The sequence below is a fragment of the Anopheles merus genome, chromosome 3R, assembly GCF_017562075.2.
Source record: "Anopheles merus strain MAF chromosome 3R, AmerM5.1, whole genome shotgun sequence".
In the NCBI taxonomy this organism is placed as follows: domain Eukaryota; kingdom Metazoa; phylum Arthropoda; class Insecta; order Diptera; family Culicidae; genus Anopheles; species Anopheles merus.
The window spans coordinates 25,083,385-25,102,881 of NC_054084.1; the positions used below are offsets into that span (position 1 = coordinate 25,083,385).

Consider the following 19,497-nt stretch of genomic DNA (forward strand, 5'->3'; position numbering starts at 1 on the left):
CACACTTGAGCGGGCAGATAATTTGTATGTTTTCTTTGCAACATTAAATATATTCTATTTTTGTAAATAACCATTTAATTACGTTACATGTAATTATTTTTATTTTTTGCTGTGCTATAGCACTGTGCAGTTTTTACCGAGATAAACGAATAGGTATTGCGACACCAAGTCACAGCATTGAGCATAGCACTGACAAACGGAACGCATCGGACGCGTATGCAAAACATCAACGGGTTGGTCATGTGACTGACACAAAGTGCTTATGTGGTGGCCAATCATTACAGGTGTCGTTTTGGTGTAGGGGTTTGTCGGCATTTTTCTACCTTTCGTTCCGATTGGAAAGTAAAGGAGAGTGAGTGCATGTGTGTAGTTTGTTGTAGTATGTGTTGCTGTAGCGTTTGATTTGTGTATGGGAAGCAGATGAACATATATGTTATTCTGTTATAGATCGTCTTAAGAACTACGAGGGTTAATAATTTATGTACAATTTAGCATTCATGAAAAAGAATGTGAAAGTGTATTACGAGATGTAGAAAATTTCTTAAAATGTGCACTGTATAATAAGTACATTGTCCAAAGATCGCAATTGTGCACAAGATCATACACACCACACACACACACACACACACACGCGCGCATACCGATACATGAGATCACATCGGCGCTCGTTCCTATTCGTTAATACTTCCATTGATAAGGACAGCTTATTACCTGCTATACGCGTTTTTGATAATTAGCAAAGGTGTCCCAATCACAACACTCTCTTGGATATAAATCCTTTACAAATTTGAGAACGTAATGACGCCTCGAAAAAAACCGTCTGATCAACCATCCATTTCACAGCAAAATTTTACAAACTTCTGGCCTAACGTAATGCGAGAAATTGAGCTAATGAACAAAATTGATACAGCTCATCCAGTTTTTCCACTCTCGCGCATTAAAAGAATAATGAAGATTGACGAAGAGGTGCCAAATATAGCCTACAATGTTAGCTCCCTATTAGCGAAAGCGAGCGAAATATTCATCCAGGAATTGACACTGTGTGCATGGCTGCATACTGAAGCTAGCAATCGGGCAACGTTAACGCGCAAGGACATCGCGAAGGCCACTGAAAAGTATGAGCAGTTTGATTTCCTCATGGACATTGTACCGCGAAACAAAAATGAGGCGGAAAAAAGCGTTGTTGATATGGAGGATACGCAAGACGAGGACAGCAGCGAGGAAGAGGGTTGCACAAATTGTGCAAAGGAAGGGACCAGCTGCGAGCGACCACAGTGTGGCTTCCAGCAGCCAGAAATACAGCCTCGGAATGTTGAGAGTGAAGCAGAGGGCCTCGCAAACGATGATACGGTGACACATGTTATACCAATTGTTGTACCACATAGTGGAACAGTTTCAACCGAGGAGCCTATCAATCAAACACTTCAACTGTTTTTGCAAATAATAACACCGACAGGTGAAATATCGCATGTACCGGTAAGTTCAAAGTTAAGAATATAGTTTCAATTAGTTGACAAACTCATCTAATTATATTCACAGATCACGATACCTCAAGACAACCTGACCATTACAGAAGTGGTTGATCCCGAAGCTACGCCAAATTATATGTGATGGAATGGCATACAGACGACACCGACTGTTATTTTTGCATTCAACAAATTTGGTCATTTATCGAAGAGTTTGCATAAAGCAATATTTTACAGCGAGTTTTTTTATTTTAAATTGGTATAGACTATAAAAAATACGGCTTAGCCATACAAGTGCCTTAAAATGTTAAAATGTCCTCTTACTGAGAATCCTTTTCTTTATCCTAAAATTTTAGTTTTTACACATGTTTATGAGAATTATTTCGATTTTTTTACATTTGATACCATTTAAAAGTAAAGCCATTATATTATATTTAAATTACTATCATTTAAACATAGAATTTGGGATATTTAATCATATTTACAACCAAAAATATGCAGAAATTGAGAATTTATTCAAACTAGGGTAGGAAACTACATTCGTTATAGAAAATCAAATTACAAAAAAGCAATTCAAACGTATGAAAAAAAAAATCACGCATATTCAAAAAGTATTATTCATTACGGAATGTAAGACCACTTAAAGTGACAGTGTAGCAGCAGAACAAGCATATGCAACCTAGGTTAGTGTTAGATTGTACCGAAGAATCGCGTGAAACTATTCCTTGTAAAGAAGTATGTTCGCAGAAGGCCATCAATCAACATAGCAACACGTTTACACAACTACAATAGCAATCGTAAGTAAGGTAGATCATGATCACGGTTGAAGATTTTTGAAAATTTGTAAAGAGTATTGAAAGATGCAGTTCAAACAATGTGATTGCTTTTCGGTAAGAATTTCTAAAGCTACACCTTTTTAAATAGCAAAATACTAAAATAATACGCACGGAATCCTTTTTAAACGGAATAAAATTGCTTCATTTTGACATTGTTATCTTTCCATTCCTTAATTCTTTTGGCCATGTTACGAATATATTGTGCATAGTTCTAACATGAGTTCCACTTTATGATAAACGCTAACACAGTCGTTCCAATGATAGAGTAGCATGTGCTAGAAAAACAATATTCATCACAATCACCATACAAGGACTGGTTATGTTTGCTTCCTCCATAGATTGTGTTGGTGTGATTGGGGCGTTGAGTAACACCACTACAGTCGATGAGATGGATAACAAGCCACTAACGTGCTTCCTCGTCAGACGCGACCCTACTATAACATATCAACTTCTTCTCCCGTTTGATAAATAGTTTGTTTAGTGATTCGTCGCGTTGTTGTGTTTACAATAGCGTCGATAAATTTGTACCAGACCGCCGGACCGACTGACGCTGAACAGCGTCTTTTGCGTTCAACATATTTTAACACTTGTTTGAATGAGGACAAAAATAGAATCTTGATTGCAGCGACCACTTCACAAGATGACCGATCGAACCAACGATAAACGATTGAGCAAAGCAAAATAAAACAAACGCGTCGTTCAATCGAATCGAACGACGAAACATTCGTAGAGATAAAAGTAAAAGGAAAAAAAGTAAACAACTACACGAATCAGACGAAGCTTTTGTACGTATGAATGTAGATCTTATCCCACGTGTTGGCTTCCGTGGAATGTCCAAATTTTGACACGTTCCTCTCACTCGCGCTGAAAGCGGCCGTGGTATGGGCGAGCGTTTGTTTCGTCTTTCAATTTTATTATTTTCATCTCCTAATCTGTGCTCGATCATCAGTCAACGAACGAGACCGACCTGTCAGAATTCGTAATAACCTGTAATAAACGAGTCTGTGTCGTGGGGTCCGTTTACGAAGTGCCCAGCGTGGACGATCGGTGGTGGAGCGAGGCACAGCCTGAGACCGTTGTCGATGTTAATGCTGATTCAATCGATATTCAATTTTTCTTTCAGAGGTCTCATTGTGCTGCTGTGCTTTTGAATCTGGTTTTTTGGTCGCAGACGGTGATAGGATCTGAGACAGGTTTGTGGATGTATTGGTGAAAAGGTGCTCGAATCCTTATCATGCTTCTCAAATCGGAGGAGTGTTGGAAGCTCGCTCGAGCAGTTTTTATAAGCTATTCGAGCAGTTAGGAACAACGACCTTAATTTACTGGTCGTGTGATGGCGCCATGATCATCACTCGACTTGCAGCAAGTGCTTGTGACAAGAGGTTCTCTGCTGAGCCCGAGTAATGCATCAACGACGTCCAATATCGATAGAGTGTTGTGGTGTCTGGTTAATTTCAGCTTCGATCGAAAGGCAAGATAAGCTGAGCTCGAGACATCGAGTGGCTTGTGGAAAATGATCTGTTCTCGGCGATCTTCTTCGTTGGGGAAATTAACTCATCTGCTCTTTTAGTAGCGATAACTGCAAAACGATCCAACGATCAACGAATGATTGCTTATCGGGACTTGGTATGTTGTTTGTTGCTGAACAGCGTGATCTGCTCTCAAATAATTCATGAATAATCATTGCTTTTTCTTTCAGGTTTGAAAATGGTATGGTTTTGCCTACCAAATAGGATGTTGTGCCGTTCTATAATCTGGACGGTTGAGAGTTGCTTCGAAGGGCGTTGAGTCTGATTAAAAACAGACATAAAGTGCTCGAAACGATCATGCATGGAAACACAAATCCATTTCATCTGTGTTCCGATAAGCAATGAAGATGATCATCTTTCATATGGGGCGTTAGCTGTCGATGATGGAATGTCAGAACCATTGAACTTGGATGATAACACTCGGCGGCAATTGTAGGCCGCTACACAGCAAGAGAAAACAGGCATTGCAGCTCAGGGAGGAGGGAATGGCAGCAACTTATTTGTTTAAAAAATGGGGTGGATTGATCGCGTCCAAAAATTTTGTGTCGATATGCGAGGATGATAATATACAGTGAACATGAAATCTACTTTGAACCAGTGTGAATGCAGTCGATGATACAATACATATTGAAAATAAGGTAGTGTTTCAAACAAAAACAGAAGCATGATAGGGTCTTCATAAAATGTGAGAATGAGGTTATACAACTATGTTTTTTTATGACTTACTATCTTCCAACTACCATAGCGATCATTGACATCTTCTCTATCAGCTGATGCTCCTTTATAAAGGGTCTATTCTTGTTGTTGTCTTTGAGGTTCTATTCAACCCTTTCAAAGGAAAGAGATTATTATTTTGAGTTTTCGTTCACTGTTGCATGATAAAGTTAATCTTCGAAGCATCCGACTGATCTGAAGGATGGTGATTTCCTATATTAATTATTCAACACTTATGAATACGTACGATGGAATTTGAAAGTATCAAGACGAATGTGAGGTAAAGTACAGTTAGGATGAATGTGTTTGAACCACTTGTAGCACATGCTTCTCAATCATCAACTAATCCGTTTCTTTTCTTTCTGTGGTTCTATGTTTAAAAGCTAAAAAAAGTACAATCGTCTGGAGGTTACAAGTCATAGCCACTTTAAAGACAAAGACACATTATTTGAAGTGTGCCAAACTTGACATGCATCGAAAACATTTACGGAGCAAAACATGACCAATAATATGAAGAAATCAATTAATCTGTTTTCCTCCAATGCCTCTACACGGGTTGAAGAATCCAGAGGACTCCTTATCATCAATGCGTTTGACAAGAGATTGTGTTATTGTTCTGATTGGTGGGTGGTTTTTCTCCGACTGAGCTCTTGGTTTGACATACAGAGTAAACGAACGATTGGATGCAAAAGCAATCTATTATCGGAATACTTTTCAAAACCAACGTAATGCTGTTCGATGTTCAATTTCAAGATGGAATGATGCTCCAAAGAGATGTCTGTGCTCAACGCACAACCACATCAAATGTCAAGGTATCGCGAAGTAATCTGGTGAATGGCATTCGGCCAGATGGAATGTTTTATTTTTCACTCCCATTCGCTGTGAGTAGCTTTTCTGGTTCGAAGTTTGTTATCTCGTCTAAGTTTCGCTAGCTTGGATGCTCAAGAAACGAATAGACGATACAGGAGGGCGGTTATCGGCTTTAGAGAAGTCGTTGAACGATAAGCCAAAATTTCAAGAAGTAAATCCAGACGCGTACGAAGCTCCTCTAGGAAAAGGCAGAGGACATGAGAATACAAAAACAATCTACCCCTCCCCAATGAATGGGAAACCGATCCAAATCGCACGTTGGCGCGAGTTCCGAAAAATAACAATGAAAAAACGACCACATCGACATTGGCGTCCGCACAAACACGTCAGCTCGCTCATGCCGCATAGGTCCGCGCCACAGATAGATCCATCCAATGTTATCAAATCATAATTTTGCTTATGGCCCGATATTTTGGCTCCTTTAACGATGCCGCCGTTTGGTGTCCATCGCTGGTTCTTATTGTTTTTTCCACCTTCCACGACACCAGCGAGAGAGAAAGAGGAAACTTGTCTAATTTACATTTTTATGAAACAATGCTTCTCCACGGAGTGAGGAATTCCGGGCTGCGTCGGACGTTGTTAGAGGGCTCTCTGTACTCTTGCCGACGTACCGATGTGGCGTTGTTTCCGGTCAGAATGCAAAGCGCACGAGCTGGTGGTTTCGTACAACTTTTGCATTATGCCACACACACAAAAGCAACAGGGGACGGCCGAGTGAGAGATTAAATAAAACTATAACGATAAAGGGATGGAGGGAATGGTCCCGCCGATAGGTGTATCTGTGACCATTAAGCATGTAGAAAACTTTGACCAAATGCTTCTGCCCCCACTCTCAAAAGCTCGCAACACTTATCGGCTATTGATATCTACTTATTTATCATATTTATATTTCTTTTCGTACCACGACGGGACGTGCCCACCTTGGGTGTCTGTTTTTGGAGGTTTCGGCATTCGGTGTGCCTTTGCCGCTTATCTTGGAGTGTTTTTTTGGGTGCCTGAGGGGAGCGAGTGTATCAGAGGGAGCGTGGATGTTGGGGTCTGTTTTGCTTTGTTCCCGCCCGCCAGAACCCGGGGAGTAGTAGGAAGGTTTGGCAGTAAGCAACAGATAGGTTTTCCATTGGCAAAAGACAACAGATAGATTTGGAGATGGTTCTACTTTTGCGTCTGTTTGATTTACACAATTATCATGGCATTCCAAACAAGTAACAACGAAAAGCACAAAGAAATGTGAGGAAATGTTTAGTTATATTTGTGCATGCCGAGCGTTATTTCATACCTTTTAAGAAATATTTCTAAAATAGATTGAAACATTTACAAAAGCAGCTTACAACACTGCTTATGAATTTTTGGAATCCTCTGTTTGTGTTCTTTTTTCCACACGCATAAATTGATTCCACATTACCACCACCTTCGAGCGTGGTCTCTTTCCACCGTATAATCCCATCTGCTATCTCATCTCACAGAATGGCAGCGGCCAAAAACCACCCAACCAAACCAGCATCTCTCTCGGCGACTGGCGGGAAAGATAAGCAAAGCTTTTAAGAGACATTACACTCCACTCGATCTCCCATCGTGCCGCCGCCTTTGACCAGATAGGTGACCGGATTTAAGACCAGATACGCCAGAATGCCGAAAGAGAGATGGAAGCGTAGATTTCGTACGTTAATTGATTAATTATCGATACCCGATTCCATTGCACATGAAGGGAGGGTAACAGAGAGAGAAAGAGTTTTTGTCCCGACATGGCCCAACTCTTCCAATCGAGGCGCCTTGTATCCCAGCATATGGCTTGGAATCCACTACTCACGCACGAACACACACGTACACACCAAGGTCAACCAATTTGTTCGACGAAAGTGCAACCTTCAAGGCAAACAGTGTCGGCTTCTTTCCGTTCCAGCTGCCTCGTCCGTTCCACGTTGCCTGATTGTGGCGGGGTGCGTTTTATGTTAATTGATGTTATTTTTCATGCCGATAAGACGCCGCGTCCTAATCTCATGATCGCAACTCACTGTACGATGGAAGGTTCGCAAAGGGAGGGAAGGTCACTGTGATCCGGGAGGTAGAAGGAATGATCACTTCTCAAGAAGAAACAGGCATCGATATATCTTACTCCCGCAGGCCGACCGACACAAGCGAGTAAAAACTCATGCACTCGATTACCGCATTTTTGTGTTATTCAATTTATACTCCTGGCATGGTGTTGGTTCGATCGCTCAGTCTCTAAGTCAGCTGACGTCTTTTGTAGTGGTACGTATGGTGGTAGTAGTGGTGGTCCATGGTGGTTGTAGTGGTGGTCTCCTGGTACATAGACACCCCCAGATCGAGTTAATCCACCCCTTTCCTTAGCATTGCAACCCAACACTCAGCCTGAGTTTGAATCAGCCAGGGGCATCTGGCATAGATGGTTGTCTAAAGAGAGCAGCTGTCTATGTCTGTTCCTTTCGCACTCGTCTCTCAACTCGAGATCGAATGGCCGGGTGTAATCGCGTGGACGATCATAAAAAATGCTTCTAAACCGAATGCTTTTAGATAAACTGTTTGAGAGTGTATGTGTGAGAAGTCCTTGGGCGGATGGTTTGTTCGGTTTGCTTGCGACACGTCATTCGCGTCAAGTTACCCACGTGATCCGTATCAGCATTTGGCGGATTCAAACCTGTGCATGAATGTATAGATCTAAAGATATGATGTCTGAACAAATAGTGAAACTAACGTGTGTGTTACAACTTCAAGCATAAATAAGAAACTAATGAAATGGTCCAAATCATTTCAAGTCTGTATAATATTTAAATATTAATCATTTCTATTTGCTGTAGAAAAATCCTCGTTCGTTTTCATTCTATCAGGAACCTTTCTCTGGAACTTTACTTTCCTTGGAACAGAATCAGAACCCCGGAACTAGTGGGAGAGGTTAGGACGAGGAAGCTTATTTGCAGATTAATTCGAACAGGCGGAAACTTTTCCCTTCGTTTGCCATCGCCCACTGTCGCCTTGTGGTCGTTAGAGATTCCCGCTTCACTATCCTTATCTGTGAGAGGAAAAAGTGGAAACTCTTTTCCGTTTCGTTTTGGTTTTGCTTTAGCGATCAATCAGTAGGACTCGGTGAGGTTTTTTTACCTCTACACTCTGGCCAGACCATTTCCCATAGAATCTTCGTAAGAGTTTTCTTTTATCTATTTTCGGGATGCATTTTTTGTTGGACTTTTCAATCCTTGGCTTCCAGGCTTGTGGTTTGAGTTGGATTCGTCCTGAGTGCAATTTGTGTCTGGGAGATGCTGCGGTTATCGTGCCACCCGATGCGGTTTGTCTTAGTGTTTGATGGACAAATTAGCTTTCGCTTGGTAATGGCACACCCCGATGGCAATGAAAGTGTTGGGATAAAGAATCTGCCAGCCGGAAGGGGCGAAGGACACACTGCTGGGGAAAGAAAAAGTGTTCAACAAGGACCACCAGGCACAAGTTGAATGAATTTGCTTTTGACAAATTAACTTCGTAATCACTTTAGGGAAGAAAGGAAAGAAATCTAGCAATTTTTCATTCGGTTACCATCTTCCGTTGCGTGAGGAGACGGTCAGACATATCTTGTCTTGTGTCAGAGGAATAATGTTTGATTTATTTCTATTTTTATATTAGTCAGTCCAACCCAAGACAGTTTCGTCTCAAAATAGAGCCATTGAAACACGTTTGGAATCTTTGTTTATAGCAAAACATGATAAAAGTGTCTCCAACGGATCATCATCACAGTCTCGTTATCATCGTCATCGTTACCGTACCGGCATTTGTAAGTTAACGTTAGACGGACGGAAGTACGTGCACTTGTTGCGATCTCGGTCAAAGCACGTACTCCTCAAGACGTAATGCGATAACAGCGGTTGGCGAAACAGAGAAGACGACAGAGAATTGAAGGGAGTAGGATTACTCCAACACCATCGTGACCTACCTCTTTGAGATGGGCATGTTGTATGTTTGTTTGGGTTTTAAAGTGATTGCAAGGAAGCCAGCAAAAAGTGTATTTCGTTCCAGTTTCTAATCAGCTTGAGGGCGCTTAGTTACAGTTTGACAAAAAATCATCATATCAAAATAATTATTTGGCTGCATGATGACGATTGTCCGACCACCAGTTGACTGTAATCAACGTATTAGATTCTGGAACGTTCATTTGGCATAGTCGATTCTTACATCGATGCGATTCGTCAGAAGAATCAACCAAGATGTCGCTACTCATGCTATCATCTGATCTTGATCGGTCTCTGTGACGATGTGAACGCTGTTCTGTTGGTGAGTAATGTGACCGCTAAACGTTTGTTTACATCAAAGCCGGATGATTCACAAGAAATGTCTGGAAGTATTGTCTAATCTTGAGTTGAAAAAAGGCATGCGTTAATTAGTTGCTAAAAGATTGCAAAATCGGCTTTTGTGTGCACGAGTTTGTGCCAATCAACTTGTTTTCAAATAAAGATTTTACTCGTTGGATGTCTAATTTTGTTTTTGTTAATTTGACCTCTAATCGAAAACTCTTTAAAATACATTTTGAAAGGTCTTCGTAATTATTCCACAAAGCATGTTTCAAAGTGTTTGGAATGCATATTAAAATGTTTATTGCCTTTTGGCGGCCTTTTTCATTGACGCATCATGACGAAAAAACGACTATAATTCATCGTCCGGTTTATCAAATCGTTGTCTCATTTATATTAATATGGATAACGTGATAGCGCTGAGTGCTATTGTCCCGGCCAGCTATCGGACAGAGTCGCGAGATGGAGCGAACAAAAAGCCGTTCCACCGTCGGGTGTTTGAAAGGTAGCGCAGCAGACTTGGGTATCAAAACTGGTCTTGTCCGGAGGCGTTTCTGTGGCGCCTGCAACGAGTCCCTTCACTGTGCTCAATCTTGAACGAAAAGTCCCTTTGCGCGCGACTCCGTGGAAGGCTTGAGGGAGTAGGAGCGTTCCGGTGAGATAAAGTTTTCCAGATTAACCTACGGAGAGTGCAGCTCGTGCGATAAGACGGTAAAAAGCAGTCCTCACTGTCTGGGGACGCTCCGATGCATGACGTGGACACGCAAGGTGATACTGGGAGGCGCCCTGAGCGAGACCAGCGGGTGATTTGTACGTAAAGGAATGAACCAAGCCCACAACGACGAAGTAGGTAGAAAGTGAGACGAGGAAAGGGAATATTCGACTGTACAGTATACAATGTTTGATATTCAAGTATTTACAATTTACCAAATTTTCTTATTTTTTTATGTTTGAATGTTTGTTGGTATGTCTCTTACAAACTACCGATTAACATTAAAGCCTTCAGAGGATTCTACAAAAATGCTTCAACCTTATCCACCCGATAACTCGTGAATGCAACGGAAAGGGCAGCTCACGGAATGCACCAAACAAGGAAGAAGATTCTCTCTTCTTCACTGGCGCCAAAGTGTCGAAGATGAGCCGTCGCACAGGATAAGACGCCAACAGCTCTGTCCTCGATCAACCGATCATTCCCGTCGCTCTTCTTTGGCCCATACAAGTCGCTTCGCTAAGATACGCAGCCTCTCGGCTTTTGGGGCTCTTTTAACGCGCCAACACACTGCACTGCGGTGGTAATAATAATATCAAATTGCAATAAATTTGCTACAGCTTGTTTCCAGTTGCAGTTTTTTACATCTTTTCGAACGCCATCCAATCGGTTTGTACCGAAGAGGATGCTTGCAGCCAAATCGAGCAGCCAACCCCGAGGAGCGCGCGCGATGGCTCGAAATTCGGCAACGGGCTGTGAGCTTTCTTTGCCTGCAGTTGGTGTTGCATCGTAACGGGAAAGACATTGCACCATCTTTATGTATGGAAAGGGGCGGAGAGGAGACAGAATGGAATGAAGGGAAGGGGGATTCTAGAGATAGCGACACGTCGACGTCTGGGCGCTCTACTCGTGGCAGGATGTAGCGGGATGCTTCGATGGGAGTCGCTGTGTTGCCTTGCGGGACAGCTCCATTCTCAGAATCGGTCCATTTTCCAACGCGATAGTCTTATCCTGAATGGTCCAACCTCGTGCTTGATATGGGTCGAAGGAAAGAGGAATCCGACGTGGAGAAGGAGAGAAACGAGGAGGTCTCGAGCATCCCCAAACGACACTATCAAGGAAGTAAGCAGTTTCTCTTTGCACGGTATCGTTGATGCTGTTGTTGTTAGCCGTTCTTTGCTACGGAGTCCTTGGAGCTCTACGAGCCAGGGAGGGCTCTGAATCAACGTCTTATCGCTTTATTTTCACTCGTCTTGGTAGTGGAAGCATTACTCGTGCTTCAACCAGTGCACCAGAGAAATATTTTTCTTATCCTTTATTTTCCCGCGAGTCCAACATCCTGAATCCTTTTCTCTTTTTCCGAAAGTAAGCCGTATGCAAAATACAAGTAAAGAATTGTACAGCACGATCAATACAACATCTCTCTCTCTCTCTCTCAGCACAAAGATAAGACATAAAGAAAATCCTTTAGCTTGTGCTATCGCTGCATACACATTCGTATATCTCAAGCAATTTCTCGTGAGGAAAAGGCATTTCTTACGGCTTGTGTTATGCAGCGATAGCGTTAGAAGGATTGAGTTTTATTGAATTAGTGTAATAGCCCATAGGATGACACAACTTTTCTCACTTTCACATAGGAACGAACACAATCCGTCAGAAAAGCCATGACCATGGTGATTCTCTCCATTTGCATTGTTGATATGGGCTGACAGTAGAGTTCCTTCTCCAGACGTGTGTGCTCCTTGACTAGAACGGTTTCTTGAGAGCATGTTCTGCTTCATTCCAACAATCATTTCGCCATGATACACGATTTCTATCGTCAAACGGCTAGTTTTGTTGGAGTTTCGAAGATATGAGGAGCAAAGGAATAAGATGTCTCCGTCGGTGAGGGTGTGGGTGAATCGATCGTGGTAATAGCAAGGTGGAAGGAAAATGGTGCTCTCTCGACACAGTATTGTCCTTGTGAATCGTCCTACAACAGTCAAGAGCTGTTGTTTCAGGCTTGTTTCGAGTTGTGCCGCTCATCTCCAGGAATGTATTCCTTCTCCATCTGACTCTTTCTCTGATTGCAATCAGATCCACACACACTCTCATTCTGCTGACGGTTGTACATTTGCTTGCACGAAATAGTTTACCACAAGCTCCTTTGCTCTCACCATCCTTGGAAAGCATCACTTTCACCAACACCAGGCTTTGGCAAGAGCTGAAACAATAGTCCTCACACATAGAGATGGCTCCAAATGCTGTGGTTGTTGCTTCTGGTTGCATAAAGCCAGTCAACGGCATACAAAAGCGTAATGAGACATGGTGTTGTGATCGTTTTTGGCATTGCTTCAATAGTTTTGTCATATCGGCTGTATGTAGCCAAAGATGTAGCTAATGGCGTTTCGTGCGGTGTACTGAAGTTGTAGAACGGTGTAATGCCCTTATAGGATGTGGTTTGATGTGCGGTAATAATATGGGTGGAAATAACTGTCAGTTAGAAGTGAAAGTTAGGCAAAGGAATAGGTGGTCTCTTGAATATTGGCTATTTTCAATTTATATCGTCTATTCTTTCCCCAATTAAAATCATATCAAAAGCGTCTCCACGGTCAATCCAAACTCATTCGTTGCTTTACTGTACACTCAGTTTCAGAAAACCAGATTTTATATAACCAATCTCTAAATAATCCTCTGCATCAGAATACGCATGCATCATTCAACTGTTCGTAGAAGATGGATGCTTTCTCTACAAGCGTATCTATAATGAAATCTTATCGTTGGCTGGACGCCATTTCCTTCCACTAATCCCTCTCAACCGTTGTGCGGTTTTTCATTTGTTGGCAACAAAACTCTTTATTTATGTCTTTTTGAACATTCAGCGCCATCGTGGTCGTTGTATGTCCGATTTTATGATTGTATGTAAGCGTCTGGTTAGCCATTTGGTTATCTTGTGTGTTATGAAGCCAATCGTTCTTATTATGTTATGTGTTTTCTGGCTTCAATCAAACGATGAATCTTCACTCTGACCTATTGCAGTGGATTGTCATTTAGTTTCACATGTTCCTTAGATACTTAGTTACTCAAAAATCTCGTTTAGTATGTGCATTAATCCTATTTTCGTTTTAATTTAAGTGTCGCTCTTATTGTGTTGTTTGCTTTCAATTTACTTATCATCACCACATCACAAATATCTCTTGAATTGCTAAAGCCCTTTAGCTCAGTATTCGCACAGGATTCGACTTGAAAGTGAAACACAATCCATCTCCGCGGAAAACGAGAAGGCAAGAGCGGCGTCAATCAGATCGAGATGCTACCGTTTTGATTTCGCCACGCGAATACACGACAAGTGATCGATCATTTTGACATTTGACACGCCAATCGTCTGCTTTGATGCCGTACGCGTGTTTGTTTTGTTGGTTGAGATGATGTTGATGTTGTTAGTAGCGTAGCTCATCAGCGAGAGATTATCAGCAGGCAGCATGGTTGTCAAAGGGTGAACGAAACGTATGCAAAGGGATTACCAATGGCTGGAAATATGGGGTCGATGAAACATGGCCAACATGACGAGATAGGAGAAAGTTCTTAATGATGTCGTTGGAATGTTTTTCTATGTTTTTCTAAGTGATTTTCAAATATCTTTTCTGGCTGCAGCATAATAAAATAATGAAATAAAATAACTTCGAAGCTAATTGGATATGTTTCTGTTCTACTTCTAGGTAAGTCACCAAACGATTGCCAAACTCCAGTAGTAACAGTAAGTCACAATCGATATCAGATACTATAAATCATCCGATACCCAACGGCCACAAAATCTGATTGATTGCGGCTAACGCTTATCATCACTCATGAGTTGAGTCCATGTATGATTCGACTAATATTCGGAATGCTTATCGCGTGTTCTCTGTGTGATTCGCAATTGTAGGAGCGTTTGTACGGGTGTGCTTAAACGATTATTGATTATCGGTGCCGGACAGGATGATTCACATTTTGATGAAGCCATGGAATGACTGGTGGAACGGTTCAATTTATCTACCAATAAATGGTTAATGCTGCTCAATCAATGGTGGTGGCGCTATGTGCAACGTGGAAGGATTGTGTGATAAAATGACAAAAGCTTTGTGAAAGTTAATCGGATTCGTAATCTGTTATGGGAGGAAGGATATTCTCTTATCAGACGTGAATAATGATACTGTTTCATTATCAGGCAGCGCTTCTACCATTTTGTTTCTGAGTGATAAATACAATCGTATCGATCAAATAAATCCATAACATTCATATGTCATGCAAAATACCTGATATAACAATCCAAAGAATGTCAAGCGAGCAGTAATGTAAATATTGATGATCTGTTTATTTTGTGTTGGCACCCGGCGTTGTGTGTTACACTTTCCATCTTCGGTAGTTGTCTGAAGTGTTTATGTTTTGGTCTGAAGCACGTGCTTCGTAATGCGAATGGGCGCTTTAAAGAACGTAGGTTTTTTTTTACGACATTCGACGGTGATTTGAAGTGAAAGTTATTGATATAATATTGATATTTTCCGTTTTATGACTGGCCTGAGGTTCAACCGCAGTAGAGAGGCGGACAAGCACGCGACTCGATGGAATGCAGCGGGAACAGATTGATTACGGCTTCTGATAAAGTGTATAGGTTGCCGATTGTTTGATTGGAGTGAAGTATAGGAGGTGTGGTGTTTTATATCATTTGCTATGTCATTTTTAGACATTTATGTTTATAAAATTTAAATTATAAATTTATGTTTATTTTATATAAGTAAATATGTAGATTGAATAGTTATGAAAATTGAATTGAAGCAACAAATGCACCATAGTAAACATTCCTTGTCTACAAATGAATAAAATGTTCAGAGTTATTTGCCCTTTGATTAGGCATTCTACTGATTTCATCGCTGTATCGAAATCAATGTGCAATAACAACCCAAAACCGAATTCCGTTATGTTCGCTGTCAATTTCGCACAACTTGTGCCGCTGGTGTTGCAGCTGTTGCTCCTTTCGCTTCCACCACCACATAGCGTGTGAGATCCTATCTCGATCGTTACGACAACACAACGAAGGCAGTGGACATCGTTTGGTTAAGTCGTCGCCCTACTACACCGACGAAAAGACACAACAAGCGAATGCAGTGACATTTCCAAAAACAAGTCCCTCCTGTTTCAGCCTTCGTTCGATGTGGTCCCCATTACTACGGAACTTTTAGATTCATTGCACCGATTCGGAGTTGGTGAAGTGTTTCATTCACGTGCATTATGGGCTCATGGTTTGGTTGGTGCAAACGAGGATGGGGCCATAGACGCCATAGACGGGGGTAATAATCGATGAGTATCGGAGCTTTGCTGCCCAATCGCTTCCCTGTTGCGAGAATCAAAAGCCCCATTAGAGCGTTTGGCGAGACAAACGGCAGTTTGAACTTTTCTGGAATGTTTGAATCGATGTTCTATGATGGGGTAATAAGCTTGATTAGTGAGGGAATGCAGAAATAAATGGTTGAATTTGTGTTACTACTTTTGGCACAGGAAACCAGTGGTGTGAAACAGTGAAAATCACTTCCAGTCTTTCAAACAATACATTGATTGTAGTATCAAAGTATGTAACGATATAGCAATGTTTCAATTTGCCCAATTTTGCGTTACCATCAAGTCGTTAACCAAGATAGTGTGACACACAACCACCAAACAATTTATTTCTACATCCCCAGTAACTTACAACTGGTGATAAATTGAACCATTTCAACCCTGTCTAGTTGTTCTGGTATGCAGACAGGTGTTTTCCGTCACTTCATACCCGTTTACTTATTCAAATACCTCAAACCGAACAGTTGTTCAGTGAACAACCCTCGAAACAAGCCCGGAAAAGATCGTTACGTTCTTCTACACCCCTTGCCATAGGTTTTCTCCACTTTTTCCGTTCCAAAATGGCACAAACGAAAGCAACTCCACTGCAGCACTCACCACCATCACCATCCATCGACTACCAGGGCTCGTTATCGGCTAATTTTGATCTTTTATGGTACATATTCTTGATTGAAATTTCGTGATAATTACAACATTGTTTGCCTAAGAAACTGGAACACTCTCGAGTCTGTGTCGGTTTGCTAGCTAGAATGGTTCTTTTTGCTATAGGTTCGACATCGTTTTTTGGGAAGCTCTGTCACCGTCTTCCGAAAACCGTTTCCGCCCGGAAACGAGTGAACATTGTGGGATGATGATGAAGTAGTTCGGGACGGTGTCGACCAAGCATGGAGAACCAGAAATCAAGGGAAAACCAGCAAACTAAACGGTGGCTGTGAGACTTTGAAGAGCAAGAGACGCTTATCCGGCATGGTAGCGTTGGAGTCGTTAGAATACGATGAACGAACAGAGCGACACAAACCACTGTCAAATGAGTCGCTATCCCTTCTTGCTTTGGAGTAGAGTTTCGGTTCAGAAGAAAAAAGAGAAAGAGAACGATACTCAGCAAAATCGTTGCATGGAGCTTTTCCCCGTCACTCATCGACACAGTCGGTATGTCTTAATCGAGATTTAATTGTACGACATTCGTCAACGGACTTAATCGGTAGAGATACCGGCGAAGCGATAGAGTTGGACAATGATCTGGATAGACTGTGCTCATTTTGAATGTGCGTGGGATTGTTCCAGCAAAATATGATTTCAGTTTTAGAATGAGACATTTTGGAAGAGCTCACATCTAACAAAACAGTTCAGCAATGAAGTGATTAAAATCATATTATCATTGTCAGATCATCTTTCAGCAAGAAATAATGATGGAGTCATGTATTGTAACAGAAATCTTCGTTGAGTTGTAAAGCAATTTAAAATGTACTTTACAAAAACATATCGCTTGTCTTGAGAAGAAAAATAATGCATTAGACAATTTCAACTAGACTTTGAAATCAACAAAATGACACGAAACACATTTAACTATCAAGCAAACAGTCCAGTCACTAAGGGAGATTCAACACCTTTCCAAACATGAAACGAACCAGATACTACGTTGAACCTACCCGCAGAAATTGGTCTGCTGGCGCACAAGACACGCATGAATTATACTAGCCTTCCAACCTTCCAAGACTTATCGGCGCCAACCCGCAGCGTGTGGCGCAAACATGCAGGTTACCGTATATTCCTGCAGGAATCAAGATCCCCAGGAAGTTGCATGCTTGTGTAGCTAGTCTGTCACCTTGACCTCAGTACATGGTACGATGGAAGAAGTCTTACGAATGCGGTGAACCTGGATTTTGAATTTGTAGGGGTCGATGTTACAACGACGTCACGTTGTTAGGCCACTTTTGAGTTCAAATTGCTTGGAAATACAAATAACAGCGAGAAACAATGCAGGATAAAAATTTAAATACTAATTACTGCGCAAACGAATCGTGAATTTTGGGATGAGGTAGTTGGACAGCTGATACACAATCAAGCGCTAAAGTGTCTTTAAAAGGACTTTTGCGTCGATGTGGTCTCAGCACGTTTTGCGCCATTAGGGATAATTAGTCAAGCCGCACGATCGTGAGAAATGTATTGTTATCTATGTTGAAGGAGCTTCAATGTGGCGCATAGCTTTTGATTATTTCAAACACTGTTATTTATATGAAATAACTAACTAAATAACTTGAGGTTATTTTAAATTATTCTAATGATATTTAAACATATTTGGGATCAATTTCGAAGGCACTTTAATTGCTTCTCTTTTCCACCAACTCCGATCGTTCCTTCTTTTCTCTTACTTTGCTGAACCATCGTCCAAAACCGCTGCACCGAGGACACGTGAGAATTGCATCACGATGTAGATCCGCACAGGATGATTTCACATGAACTGCTCGCTGGAGCCGGGCTGAAATGGCGCGAAAACGGTCCACAACCACACGATCGCTGGCCGGCGATGACCACGGAAACCTTGAAGCCACCCGCAGGATCACTCCCACCTCGACCACGAAAACCCATATAACACTTTCACGGCTCGTTAAGGTTTATTATTTTCGAGGTTCGGCCTTCTTCTGCACGGATGATTACCGTCGTATCGGGCGAAGGTAGGCGGGCGAACGTATAATCAGCCGAAGCGTGGAGTCGTCGATATCGGGTGGATGATCGCGGACCTGGCGAATGGAAAATTCGTTTCGCGCGTTCGAACTTTTGTGCTGTTCTGTGTCGGTGTTGGTCTCGTTCGCTCATGCTTGCCTGGTTAACGTGGCCCATTCATCGTAAGTCTTTTTCCTCCCCGATTCCTCGGGATGCAGATTCTGATCGCATCACTCGCACGCTGACCGTTGCATTGCAATTTCCTGCATCGTCCGGTGGAACAGTGTGTCAGCCCGTTTGCTGTGGATTTCTTCAATCACCACTCACTTGGCATCATCTGCAGCACCAGAAGATGAAGGTGATTGTGTGCTCCTTGGGTGTATGGTTCGCCCTTCGCCCAGGAACAATGTAGCGGGAAGCTGCTGTTGCTGATTGATCTTATAACTCAGTGAGCGAGCCAGAAAGGACATGGAAATAAATTCAAACAGAAAAACACATAACTTTCCATGCCAGTATCGAATTCGTGTCTTCTGTGAACGGTTATCTCAAAGAGTGCATACGATTCACATTCCCGAGAAAGCAGCTTACGATTTCATTACAATTCTAAAATATTAGAGAATGGTTGTGCTTGTTTGAAAATTAGGACTTGGAGTAGCATGAATAGAATTATAACTTGGGAACCAAAATAGGCCATTCAATTGATCATTCTTTCCTTCAAAATCAATATTCACCTCGCTATTTTGGTCTTGTTATCGCCTTCTTCTTTCAATGGTTGAAATACTTCCATCTCACTGGAAGAAAGACCACTCGGTTGAGTTTATTCCACTGCTTAACAAGATAGCTCAGAGCAGATAGTTACCGAGCTACGACGAAACACTCACCGGTACGCAAGGCATTGAAATTGAACGCAGCATCTCAAACGGGAGATGAAGAAGCGTGAAACTCGAATCAAACAAAACGATCTTTCGTTCAACCGTTGTTTAATGTTGTCTTGTGAGGGTTTGTTCTTCCTCTTGTTCACCGGTTGATCTGCTGCACCTTCTCTGCTCCACCTGGTCGTGC

General features: G+C 41.8%; 2 protein-coding genes across 3 annotated transcripts in view; one reads left to right on the forward strand and one right to left on the reverse strand.

Annotated features, from left to right (window-relative positions):
- LOC121597504 (nuclear transcription factor Y subunit gamma-like) overlaps window positions 1-19,497 on the reverse strand; it is a 111,007-nt gene that overhangs the window by 30,815 nt on the left and 60,695 nt on the right. The gene's annotated exons all lie outside the window — the stretch shown is intronic.
- LOC121597505 (nuclear transcription factor Y subunit gamma-like) lies at window positions 690-3,441 on the forward strand. Of its 2 annotated transcripts, XR_006005424.1 has the most exons (3): window positions 690-1,476; window positions 1,540-2,356; window positions 3,426-3,441. XR_006005424.1 is itself a non-coding variant. In XM_041923318.1 (2 exons), exons 1-2 carry the CDS (start codon window positions 799-801, stop codon window positions 1,609-1,611), a joined length of 750 nt encoding a protein of 249 aa, XP_041779252.1. In that variant the 5' UTR covers window positions 690-798; the 3' UTR covers window positions 1,612-2,447. The 2 variants fall into 2 exon arrangements, 1 of the variants encoding a protein (XP_041779252.1); XM_041923318.1 differs by lacking the exon at window positions 3,426-3,441 and having other exon boundaries at window positions 1,540-2,447.

What these genes read in the sequence shown, in the direction of transcription:
- LOC121597505 (XM_041923318.1), top strand. Translation starts at nt 799, where the DNA reads ATGACGCCTCGAAAAAAACCGTCTGATCAACCATCCATTTCACAGCAA. An exon ending in GTGAAATATCGCATGTACCG is followed by an intron (nt 1,477 to 1,539) that starts GTAAGTTCAAAG and finishes TTATATTCACAG; the next exon opens with ATCACGATACCTCAAGACAA.